This window comes from Cyprinodon tularosa, unplaced genomic scaffold (genome assembly GCF_016077235.1).
Source record: "Cyprinodon tularosa strain WSP-4 unplaced genomic scaffold, ASM1607723v1 ctg27, whole genome shotgun sequence".
Classification (NCBI taxonomy): Eukaryota; Metazoa; Chordata; class Actinopteri; order Cyprinodontiformes; family Cyprinodontidae; genus Cyprinodon; species Cyprinodon tularosa.
Window position 1 is genome coordinate 1,327,501 of NW_024038974.1, and position 13,086 is coordinate 1,340,586.

The following is a 13,086-nucleotide window of genomic DNA, read 5'->3' on the forward strand; positions in this document are numbered from 1 at the left end:
AGAAGTCAGAGGTGCCAGAATTCTGTACAGTGGAGACCTGCTAATTAACTGCAGAGACAGCGCCCAGCAAGGCAAAGCAATACGTATTAACAAAATTGACGGGATAAGAGTTCAGTGCAGCCTAATGGAGAACAAAAAGATCAGCAGGGGAGTCATTGGAGGAGTTCCTCTGAAAATTTCTGAAAAAGAGATTCTGGAAAACATAAGCGGTGCAAAAGTAAAAGAAGTAAAACGGTTAAAAACAACAAGAAACGGAGAAAGATCTGACAGTTTATCTGTACTAATTAAATTCGAGGAAGAGCAATTACCAAGCAAAGTATTCATCGGTTACATCAGTTACAATGTCAAAATCTACAATCCACCACCATTGAGATGTTTCAAATGTCAAAAATTCGGACACATTGCAGCAGTTTGTAAAGGGAAACAGAGGTGTGGAAGGTGTGCAGGAGAACATGAATATGGTAAATGTGGAAAAGAAGCTAAAATAAAATGCTGTAATTGTGGTGGAGAACATACTGCTGCTTATCGCGGCTGTGAAGCAAGCAAAAGGTCTGAAGAAATAAAAAAAATGAAATTTGAGCTTGGAATAACTTATGCTGAAGCTGCAAAAAGGATCCCATCTCAGTCAGAAAAACCCAAACCTACAGTTCAACACACGGCAAATTTCAAACCTCTAGAGAAATCTCCAAAAATTGATGAAGACTCACTAATTGTTAAAAAGACAAATTTTGTTCTTTTCATGGTGGAAGTGATTAATTGTACTGCTCAGACGACAAAAAAAACAGAAAAAATCAAAATAATAGTGAAGGCTGCAGAAAAATATCTGGATGTTAAAGATATGAACTGGGAGATGGTTGGAAGCATGATGGAAAGACCAATGGGACCATCAGAAACTGGCAGAGGTACGATGACCTAGAGTAAATTAAAATTATACGGGCAAATGTAATTTAGTATAATTTAGTATTATGTGGGTTTAAGTTACACAGGTTATTTTATTGTATTTTTTTTTTTTTTTTTTTTTTTTTTTTTTTTTTTTTTTTTTGGGGGGGGTGAATCGTTTCCTGTTTCCTTGCTTTACTCCATATCAGTTGGTGGCGGTAATGCACATTTCACAAGTTTGCCAACCGCCATAAAATCTCATAAGAAGAAGAAGAAGACGCTCCGCTGCACCTCTCCCAGATAGTAGCTGACCGCAAACAGTGCACCAGACAGGAGGCCGGCTTGTTTTGTTTTTATGACCGAAATTGCGGAAAACAACTCGTGAAGTTTGACCCGCTAGAAGAGCGAGGTGCGCGAGAACGCTGGGAGCCTTTTTCCAGCTGAATCTCCGCTCTTTTTGCCCCATTGTCCCTCCGTCGTCGGACTAAACTCGCCCCCACTTCCTCATCGCCTCGGCCGTATCTAGACCCACAGCGTGTAGCCCAGACCACGCTTCAATACTGAGCATAATTTAAAAATGTCTGTGTGAAGCTTGCTGCAACAAACTGCTGTAAGAGTATAACCAGGAAGCGCGGTAGGAGGGGAAAATAGGTTTAGCGCCACCGCAGCACGGGAGGAAGAATTACGCCCAGGAGCAAATGGATAAAAATAGACCGGAGGGAAAAAAAAAAACATTAATCGATTATCTTGCGGACGTGTCGATGCATCGGATCGTCGGCTTTTGGATCGATGCATCGATACAAAACGATTATTATTTACACCCCTAATATATATGTGTATGTATGTATATATATATATATACATACACATATATATATATATGTGTATGTATGTATATATATATGTATATATATATATGTGTATGTATATATATATATATATATATGTATGTGTGTATATTCAAATATTAATACTTTGATTGATATAAGCAAAGCCAAAACAAGACAGGTCAAAAAATGACATTTTCAAGTTTCTGAGGAGGGATGGGCCGTCATTTCAAATATCTGATGGGGTATTATCATTTTAAGGCACTTTACAGAGACATTTCAACCAGATTGTTCAGTAAGATTGGTTCAAAGTTTTCTATCTAAGGAAAATTTGCTGATTGCATCGACTCCTTGACTTTTCAGCAATTCGTGACACCAAACATGCTTGTAGCAACAGTGGAAATGAAACTTCAATTTAAACAGGAGAAAAAATCTCCAGCAGAACCAGGCTCAGATTGAGGGACCATCTGCCCATTCTGTCTGAGGTTCAAAGAGAGAGAAAAAGCATGTAAAAAGAAGCAGAGAAACAAAAGGCAACTGTTAACCAGCTCCACAGGTGGCTCTGTCCCCGAAACACACAGCCAGGCAAACAAGCTCAGAGCCAGCTCCCACGTCAGAGGAAGAAAGAGAGCACACCCAGTTAGTCACAGTCAGAGAAACTGGACAACACTGGAAAAACAGGCCAATCTCCAACATCTATAAACAAAGGTGTTGATGGCAGCAGCACAGCTGATATTTCTCTCCAGAATGATGTCACAGCCAAACAAGAACAAATCAGATAAAGCTACTATGAGAAAAACCAGAGGGAGCATAACGTTAGAGATTATCTTAAGTATATGTAGTTACTGCTTTGAGTGCAGTCATACTATAGCACTATGTTGTGTTCTTTTCTTGTGTATTGTTCTTTCCCTTGATTCTAACATTATAACTGTTTCTTTTGGCAAAAAGTGTTTCAGGCACGAGAGAATTTATCAATTTTTTCCTGGGTTTTCTTCCATTGATATCTCAGTGTATTCCATAGAACCTTCTTGCAGCAATATTTTTCTGTGTGGCCAAAAACAACTACACATTCCATCTGAATATCCCTGGAGTGAAGGCATTTTTCCTTCAAGAACATTGTTGTTTCTAAGATTACAATTAGAGATTTCCAGATAGTGCCAACGATCAGATCCCAAATTATCATTACCAATATCTGGTAGTGCCTCACTTTTAGAATGGGTTGGTGGAAAAGGATTGCTGCTATTTTTCTTTAATTTTGTGAAATGTTTTTAATTTTCTCCCAGAAAAAAAAAATGTTTAAAAAGGAATCTACTTCAGAAACACAAAGAAAGGCCAATTGTTGTTTTTTTATTCTTCAGGTTTTTTTTTTTTTCTTTTTTTTTTTTATAAATAATGGTATTTGCCCCCCTCATTAGCAGATTAACTACCCTATAAAAACTCACACGTTTTGTTAGAATTTCAACTGCAGTTGTGTATAATTGCACTATATATAGAATCTAGAAGTATGTTTTCAATGGTAAAATCAATATAAATCAGTTAAACCTTTACTAATGACTTAAAATTCTCCTTTCTCCAGCCCCTGCTCCTCACCTAGGCTACCCCATGCTGACACACACAGCAGGATTGAACATTACGCCAGCAGGTAGGAGCCTTACACAGCTGCGCAGCTTGCACATTTCTCATTCGCTTTAACTTCCCATCTTCAGCTAATCCCCTTTCTTCCTAATAAACCCTCTATACTATTTCCAACTTTCCTTCTCCCCCATCCTCTCTGCTCACTAATCTTTTAGTCTTTGCTGATAACTGTATTGATTTTGCTGTGTTGCACGCTGTACTCCAGCCAGCACAGAGGCTACACAGCCCAGCACTTGGTTTCCTTCTTTCCCCTCCCAACATTTGAAAACGGGTGGAGCAGTACTTGCTTCCCTGTGTTTTTCTATGAAGGGTAGCGAGGTTCAGCCTGCCCAGCGGCCTGTCAATTGCAGGGGCAGTGAGCTCATTGGTCACCTGGGAGCTGGCAGTGTAGATTAGAGTCTCTGTGACAGGTTATAAACAGGCGACAGTGCCGGACGCCCACACTCCTGGCAGAGCTGCACTGTGAGCATAGTTGGACTTTTGCATCCTTTTCCAATGAGCCTGCAGTGCATGAATGGGAAGACAATGTTTATGTGCTTGTTTGTGTGCTTTTGTGTATTACTTCCCTAAGGATCTACTCATTTTACACCCTGCCAAGACAAGAGCAACACACAGCAAAAGAGTAGGCTTTAATTACATCTTTACCCCTTTGCATTCACCCCCTTTTACTCTACCAACTCTTCTTTGTTTGCCTTCTTTTTTATCCCTTTCATCTTTGCCTCCCGCAAATCTATTTTGCCTCCTGTTCTCTTTTTTCCTACCCTTTTCTCTCTATTTTTTATGTATTTTGTATTACTTCCTCTTACAACTCATTGGTTGTGTTGTCGTGTGTAATAAAACGTTTTCAAACAGTCTCTGGGTTGTGTTGGTCACTCAAACAAAATCTCAATTCATACAAATTAAATTAAAATAAAATGAACTTTTTTTGTGATCACCAGAGTGTAAATTAAAAAAAAGTTTGAATAAAAAGAAAATGGGACTGGCGACCTGTCCAGGGTGTACCCCGCCTCTCGCCCAATGACTGCTGGATATAGGCACCAGGATGGATGGATGGATGGATGGATGGATGGATGGAAAGAAATGATAATGGAAGTCTCTTTTAAGACTTTTCTAACTTATTCTATGTATAGCTTCATACTGCCGCTATGAATGGGATGAAAATGTAAGGAAGCCTTCTGGAGGCTGTAAAAGATTTGAAACCATAGCCCCTCTCAAAGGTGGTTTAGCTGCTGGTTTACCGTCTTCATATGTTAGGTAAAATAAGAAACAGAAGTCAGCTAACCCAACCACCTGGTTTGGGAAGCAAACATCCTCAAACTAGAAAAAAAGCATAATTTTCCTTTCTTAATGTATACTGTTTTACTCTATATGTTAAAATCCTAGTAAATAAATTGAAATCTGCTGCAATATAACAAATTGGAAAAAGTTGGATCTGATTACATTCGCAAGGCACTGTTTAGTTTATAGCTTTGTTTAAATAATTTTTTGCAGTATGTGGAGCAAGATCCTTTAACATCCAGTCTTCCTTATGTGTTTTAAGCTAAACTGACACCAGGACTCCCAGTAATACTTTGTCTGATGTGCAAGTGTGAGAATAGAAGCTATTGGTTTTTGGCTCTTGTGAATCATTTTATTACTTGGTTTAAAGGCCATTGATCTGTTCTATTCAATGATTAGAGCGACAGCTACACTTTTATACACACAGAAAAAAATGACTGAGGACTGAGCTCACATATTCATTAAGATGATTTAAGTGGAGTCATTATAGGAATAGATAGTCTTTGAAATAGTCTCGTACTTTTAATCTGACAGAATGCATTATTTCCTCCTACTTTCTTGGTTCCTTTCTTTTAATGAGCACATTGGAGTTCTTATTTGAAGTCTAAGCCTTTCTTTAGTCGCTGTTCACTTTGAACACTAACAGTGTTAGACTTACATCATTGGCAGGTCAAGATGTTCAAAAATCATCCTTTGGTTTGATGAGTTTGAAGAGTGCATGTTTGCTTTGTTTGTTTGCATGTCAACTCTTTCGTTTTGTGAATGAAAAGTGATTTATCTTTCACATGTAATGAATCTATTTTTTCATTATGTTTACATTTTAATCATTCAATATTGTAAGTCATAAGAAAGGGACATATTTGTAAGGTTATCTTTTAAAAGGCTTGTAGTTATTGACAGAGTTATAGCAACTGGAGGAATATCTACATTATGCTAATTCCATAATAGAAGTAATATTTTAAGGACCACACTGAGCTCATCCCCACCAAGAAGAAGGTATTACATTGCAGAAATATGCATGGATAAATTTGTGTTAGAAATGAGTACATATTAAGTTATGTTGTGGTACTATACTTATAGTGCATTCTTTCTCATCACATGCAGTTAGCTGGATTTTTTTACTATGACAAACTTGCCTAGAAACATCTAGTCATTTTATTTTCCTCCCCTGTTTTTTTTTTCAAACTTGCAAAAAATAATGTGTTAGCATTGGATGACCTTGAGGATGCTCTGTCAACAGAGTGACTATGCAAATAATTAATACAACTAAATTTCCACTTTTTCTAAGTTTAACAAAATCTCACTAAGAGGGTCTGAGAACTGCAAAGAGGGCCACTTCATTTACTTTTCCTGGATTTTATTTAATTTTCTTTATTACTTCTTTTTATTTCCACAGCAAAACTAACAACTCCTACAATGTGCTAACAATCCTATAGCACTACTGGTCTTTATCAAAGTTAGGTGCATGAAAGGAGAGATGATATAAAATATTTACATTTTTTACTTTCTTCATGAAGTTGACAGATGTCACAGTAACTTAATTATTTCTTGGTTTATGTATCAACTTCAAAGAGATCCCCTTTAAACGGTCATATCACATATTAGAAGATGTAAAATTCTTTTTAACTTTTTGGAATTTTACTTGTAATGTATCTTCACATCTCATCTATCGCACAGTACATGTTTCTACCTCCATCATAGCAACATTTACTTACCTTCCATTTACTTACCCACCTTCAGAAGATGAGAGCAAAGATTTGAAAACCAGACCTCCATACAGTGTGTATGTGCTATGTAGTTCTGTTTTCTTTCTTTACACATCAAATAAAGTATCTTGCAGGTTAGACAATATTAAGTTGAAATTAGAGAGCGCTGAATTATTTTTTTTTCCTTTATGTTTTCCTGCAACAGCTCAGCTATCAACTGTGCTAAATGCCTTTAAACATTTTTTTAGTATGCATGTAATTTGCCAAACTTACTCTCCTTTAGCCAGACTTTTTAAAGCATGGAAACTGGAAGTGCAGAAGTCTAGCTGCCTCTAAGACGTTCTAGATTAAATATGACCAAAGCTCACTCCCATAGTTTTATAAATACTTTATTCATCTCAAACACCATATTTGTATTTGAAGTTCAGGGTTACAGATGTCATATTTGTAAACTTCAAACACAGAGACAGCCTCTTCTCTCTTTTCTGCTTTTAACATCTGTATCTCTTAGCCTTCTCTTTTCCTATTCATTGATGCTGAATTTCATTCCTTTCATCATCACAGCTGCTCTGACATCTCACAGAGGATAGATGAGGAGATAATAAAGAAGCCCCTGGAAGTTCAGGCAGGATCTCTCCTTTCTAGCCCTCATTTGCTCTCATTTCTCATTTTCTTTCACATCCACTAACATATATAAAAACTAAACACCAGCTTGTGCAAACCAGAGCCCACACACACTGCTGTGTCTTATTACGTTCTGCCCTTTCCTTTCTCATTTACTCCTGTCCCTGACTCTCGTCTTGAGGTTTTAGGATCCCTCCTGATGAATAGGGTTGTGGATTGAATTACGAGCAGTAAGGTTGACGGTGCCAGGACTCATGTACCTGGACACGGATAAATCCAACATTTTTCAGTGCTACGGTCGCATTGGAAAATGAAAAGAAATAGGTTGTAGCTTGGACACTTCAGACAGCTTCTAAATCACTACCGGGTCCTGCTTTCACTACTCACTGCTTACGCTGACAACCCTGCAGCAGAGAAGCAGCATAGTGTCTCTCTCTGTAGGAGCAATGCTGCTGCAAACATTTAAGTCTTCTAGTATGCAGTCTGTCTATGCTGGGCATGTATTTCATCAATGAGTGGCTTCACCCTGGTGATAAATCATAATGTTTAAAAGAAAGAGGCACATTTTAATCCACTACTTCCTTCATATGTGTTTAACAAGATCCTCTCAGCTCATATATTATGAATAAAAGTGTCAACACTAATCAAACCATTCTCAGCTCAAAGGAGGGGTAAAAACTTCCTCCTCATCTAACTAAGCTTTGGTTAAGACTGCTACTTGAAGCTTTAGGTTCAAATTTCTGTTACTTTTGGATGTCCCAAGGTTCCTAGGACTTTTTGTATGACCCGTGTTACAGAGGTTTTACCGTTGTTGCTCAAAACCTCTCATTCTGTAAGAATGGCTATTGCCTTTAAAGGGATGGTGGAGGATTTTTGAAAAGACCCACCCTCCAGTAAAAAAAAAAATAATGCACATGCACAACCCTGTACCCGCTCATGAGAGGGAACTCCTATTAAACGCATGCACCAGCCCATTTCTATTGTGCACGCTCTGTTTAAAAGTTGCTGTTTGCATCGCTCATACAAGCTTACTTTCCACCAGTAAGTGAATATGGGGACGAGCACATAACATAACCAAACTGATCAGTTGGACAACAATCACCATGTCTGCAGCAGTGATTCCCCCGGCAAAGCCTTGTTATTACCCTATGGTCCTGAGACCTACAGTATAATCCTCTATATTGCTCCTCTCTCTTCCTCTTACATTCTTTCCCCTATAGGGCTTCAAGATATGAAAGGAACATCAATGTACAATAATTCTGGTGAATGTTGTAATGACACTAATAATTGTCATGAACATGTAGGTCTACTGTACACTTTTCAATTTTTTTTACTTTTTATTTGGGTTTATTGCTGAAATTAAGTGAACTTTCTGGGAACAAAAAAAAATAGTTTCTGTTAAATTCTTGCATCACTTGGCATCTAGCTTCAGGAAATTGACTGGCAATGACAGAGCTCTTAAAGATATTACCAGGACACTGCTCTTTTAAAAAAAATGTTTGCTACTTAAAAAAATTAATGCATCATCCGTATCATCATCATCCTGCATGAATATTTTCTTTACTGCCTTTTAACTTTTTTACTTCCTTGGTCTTTGACATACAGTAGCTGAGGGAACCTAAGGATTGTATCCTCACAATGCAGTGCATAGAATACTTTATCTGATAATCAATATTTCTATGTGGTACTGGTCAATGCATGCAAATGAACATACTGCAACTTCTTCCATGTTTGTAAAGTTGTAGCTGAAAATATTACAAGTTGTTTGTGGAAACAACTCCTTAGTCAAACCTTGAAAATCTTAGTTGTCTCGAATTTGTCATCAGTACTAAAGTTTTACCCTAGTGAATGCCCATTCCACCCCGTCACAAATACAAATAATAAATTCTATTTTTCTAGTGTTTTAAATTTTCATTCATACACAGCTACTACTTATGAAACAATAATTAATGATGGCACCAAGCTTGAAGATTGAGCATGCGTATGTGATTTATGGATAGTTATCTCGCTTTTTAAATTATAAATTATATCATTGTTTTCAAATATTTGGATAATAATGTAATGACTTTGGCACTTTAATTCTCATTGACTTTTTTATTCCCCTGTTATTGATTTATTTACAATGGCTGTTTGTCTAGAAAATATTTTTCTGACTGTTTGTTCCTTGAAATGAACTAAAAACAAAGCCTGATAAAATGTCAGTTTATTGGTGTATTCATTTGTTTAGTTATTCATTTATTGACTTTCTGACTAACTCACAGACTTCTGTGTGTTTCTGTGTACAGATTGGCAGAAATGGAGAATCAAAATTGTTCGTTTTTCACAGATAGCCTGTCTCCAGATGAGAGCCTGTGAGTATGTGGCCACAGAACAAACACCCTGATTGTGTGTGTGTTGGGGGGGTTGTGCGTTTACCTTTTTTGCCTTTGACACATCAACCGTTTATGTGTTTGTGTCTGTGCTCTAGTATGAACATGCATGTTGCTGTGTTACTGGACGTATGGATAATCATTTAAATAATCAGCCACATAATCAAAATGACCCATATGGAGCTTCCCTCATATTTTCCTTCATCATTTAAAACGCCTGCTATGATGAGGGTCTCTGGGCTTTTATAGATAGTAGAACAAGCTTGTTTATGTCTGGAGGGTTTGCCTGAGATAGTGTAGGGAAGTAGTGTTATTTTGATGTGAATGAGGCAGTATCTACTAATTGTAAAAAATAAAATAAAAACAGATTAAAGAAAGGTATAGAGTTGTTGGATGTCATTCTTCTAGGCCTGATTCTTACTTTATTTGTCATCGGCGTGAGCTGCCAAATTCTTGCTCCTCAAAGATTGTTTTACTCCATTGTATATTAAAGTCAATGCTTTGTGCCCAGAAATACTGAGAACATTTTTGTGCGGTCTTTGGGGCTCCAGGTGCATTTTTTTAACGTGTGCATTGTAAAAAGTGCTCATTATTTCTCTTCAGATAAATGTTATGTTTGTCTACCTCTGACAGCAGGCTGTGATTGACACCACATAAAGAGCTACTTTTTTGTTTGAAACAAAACTTGGCAGTAAAAAGTTTAACTTCTGACGTCGGTGCATCTTAGAGCTGCTTTTATTTATATACACATGCATCTTTAGAGCATTTGCATCCTACATTTGCATGTATGTCTCTCTGTAATTCAGTTCTTCAGTGTTTTGTATGCATGGTAAGCCGGTCAGTACCAGCAGCAGCATTGCTCTTGCGGCCTTGTATTCGAGGTTGCTTCTGCAAACCTGTCACTCTGTCTGTCATTGCAGCTTTTTTGCTGCATGGCTACGTACAAGCTGCTGTGCTATCTGCGTCTCCAGCTGGTGTTTTGGCTGCTATCATGCTGTTTTCTGTCCTGACTCCTGCCGTCTGTGTCCACAGCCCCTACCCCCATCCCCCACCTCTCCACATTGCTATGCACTCACTGTACTTACTGACAGGTAACAGAGGTATGACATACACTGTCTTGGAAAAACGTCTTTATACACCTTGGACTAAAACAACAAACTGCAACGTTCTTTTCTCAGAACTTTTTGAAATTCTAAAAGGTTTGCCAAAGGAAGCTTCAAGCAGACAGGTCAACAGAAAGTAGTTGAGAAGTTTAAATCAGGGATCATTGAACAACATTCGAAGCTGTTAGCATGGAGAATTGTTTTAGTATCTCTGATCTAAAAACACAAATATTTCAGTATTACTTCAAAAGTACGAAAACATACAAATGTATGGCTGTGTACCTATTTCCACAAACAGGCTCCTCAGTAGGGATGCACCGATCCACTTTTTTAACCTCCGATACCATACCAATATTTGAAGTTTGGTTTCGGCCGATACCGATCAGATACCAAAAACAGCACAGAATTATTACCTAAAAAATGGTTTTAATGTGTAAAAAAAGCTGGGATCATTCTTCTGTGCATATGATTTGACTTCCCTTTTCTTTAAAAAAAAAAAATAGGAAACAACCCAAATATAAATGTTATGACTCCTGTATTTAACAACTGTGCACAAAATCTTAAACCAAAAGTTCTCTGACTTGGTCAACATGTAAAAAAAGTGGCATTATCATTATCAAGTATCATCTCTGCGATTTTTTTCGCCAGTATACTGTTACATGGAAAAACTTCACTTCGTTCCTTTGCTTCCATCAAAGTTAGCTGCTTCCCACTGCTTTCTTTTTGTTTGCGAGTCTGATAATCTCAGCATGTTCCTTGTTATGAAATTTCTGGAGGTGTTTCATTAAGTTGGTGGTTTTATAATTTAAATATTTAACACCGCCTTTCGGAACATTTCTCCAACAAATATTGCACATAGCCATTGGGCTTGTAGGCTGAGAGAGCGTGAAAAACCTCCACACCGCAGATACTTTCACCCGCTCCATCATAAACAATATGGCCGTGTTGTGTTGTTGCGCTGCCGTATGACGGCAGAGCATAGCATAGAATTAGAATGAATAGCTCGGCCCCTATATCGAGTCAGTTGTCACTGATACCAATCTATTTCTTTATATCTGGACCGATACTGATAAAAATATCGGATCGGTGCATCCCTACTCCTCAGTAAGACGTTTAGTCAGGGTAACAACTGAGAAGTCCATGGCAACACTCAAGCTAAGATTCACAACTCAATTAAGAAACGCAGTAGAGAGCACAAGTAGAAGTGCATAGTAAAAATCTGCCGTTTTTTTCTATATGTGACAACAGAATAACACATAAAAATAAACCAGACATGGAGGGGATTTAAGAAACCCGACCAAAGATGCTTGGTCTGAGACTCAGAGTTTTTGAGCCTACATTTAAAAGGCCTGATTACTGTCAGACCTGAGGGTGAAAAATCCACAGCATGATGCTGTGGATATATATTTTTTATTTAGCAAGGACAGAGAAGGTGGTCAGAGTTACTTTATGTGGCGGCAACTGTAGGATCTTTACACTCACATGGGAATTTAAGCCAATATAAAATAAGCTTAGACAAACACAGAATAGTTGTACTTGAGTTTTACAATACTACCTTGGGTATTCATTGAGGCATTTCGTCTGATCACTAAACCTTAAGAAATAGACAGCAAGCAAAATGTTTTTCTTTCTACAAACAAGTTAGTGACATAATTTCAAAGTACCATTGGAAAAATCTGCATAAATCCCATGCTTTCCACAAACAGGAAGCTCATAGTAATATTGGCTATGAATGAAGAGATTGCATTTTGCAGTTACAAAATTAGTAGAGTAAATATAGAATATAAAGAGGAAAATACAGAACATGCTTTTTTATCACGTTTATAATCAGGCTGTGTATGAATATTTGCAGCCATTGCCAGCACATTGCCTTGAATGCAGTTTAATACCATATGTGTTCATAATTAGAGAAGCATGCTTATTCCAAACTAAACATGAGCAAACAATGTCATGACAAAACGATATAAGATTGTTACCTCTCTACAGAGAAAAAACCAGTAGCTTTGGTTCACAATTGTTCCTTTCAGCTGCTCATGAGGATGGAACCAGGCCTATGTCTACTTTTTTCCAAGACTCCTTTTCAGTTTTGGGAATAGAACAAACTGTCTTCCCACCCCTACAAACTTTGGGTAAATTCGCTCTGAATTGCATATTCTCCATGAACAACATTTAGCAAGTTATTAGGTGTCTTTTTTTTAAGTTCCCATCTCAACTATTTCTTAAGTCAAAACCTGACAATGTTTTGACTTACTGTAAGAAAGGTGAGGGGGTGTTTCACTTCATGACTTATTGCTATTGCAGATTGATCAGCTGCTAACAAGCATCCTGTAATGATTGACAGGTGGCTACATGCCAGTTGGAGGAGATTAATATAGGCCCCAAAATACTGGAGAAAAATCTTAGAGGCGGCAAAAGGCTGATCATTCAGTTCCTCTTCCAATGCACAACAGTAACCATTTAACCAGAGCTGCAATGAAATTGATTAGCTAAAAGCTGTCGTCTTTGTGTTGGAAAAGCACAGTCTAAGCCCAGACCTAAATCCAGGTGAGAATTGGTGACAATACAAAAAACAAAACAAATCACAGATGCTCTCTATCAAATCTATCAAAAATAGCATCATATCCCCGAAGACTCAGGGAAGCCATTCCAGTGAGCCATAGTTAAA

The 13,086-nt window shown here is 37.6% G+C and overlaps 1 protein-coding gene across 2 annotated transcripts in view; it reads left to right on the forward strand.

The window, feature by feature from the left end:
• The window catches only part of drp2 (dystrophin related protein 2), a 143,536-nt gene that overhangs the window by 115,835 nt on the left and 14,615 nt on the right, over positions 1-13,086 (forward strand). For both annotated transcript variants that reach the window (XM_038289496.1, XM_038289497.1), the window contains exons 18-19: positions 3,283-3,348; positions 9,235-9,300. In XM_038289496.1, the coding sequence (XP_038145424.1) occupies positions 3,283-3,348; positions 9,235-9,300 (132 nt within the window). The remainder of the gene's footprint in view (positions 1-3,282; positions 3,349-9,234; positions 9,301-13,086) is intronic.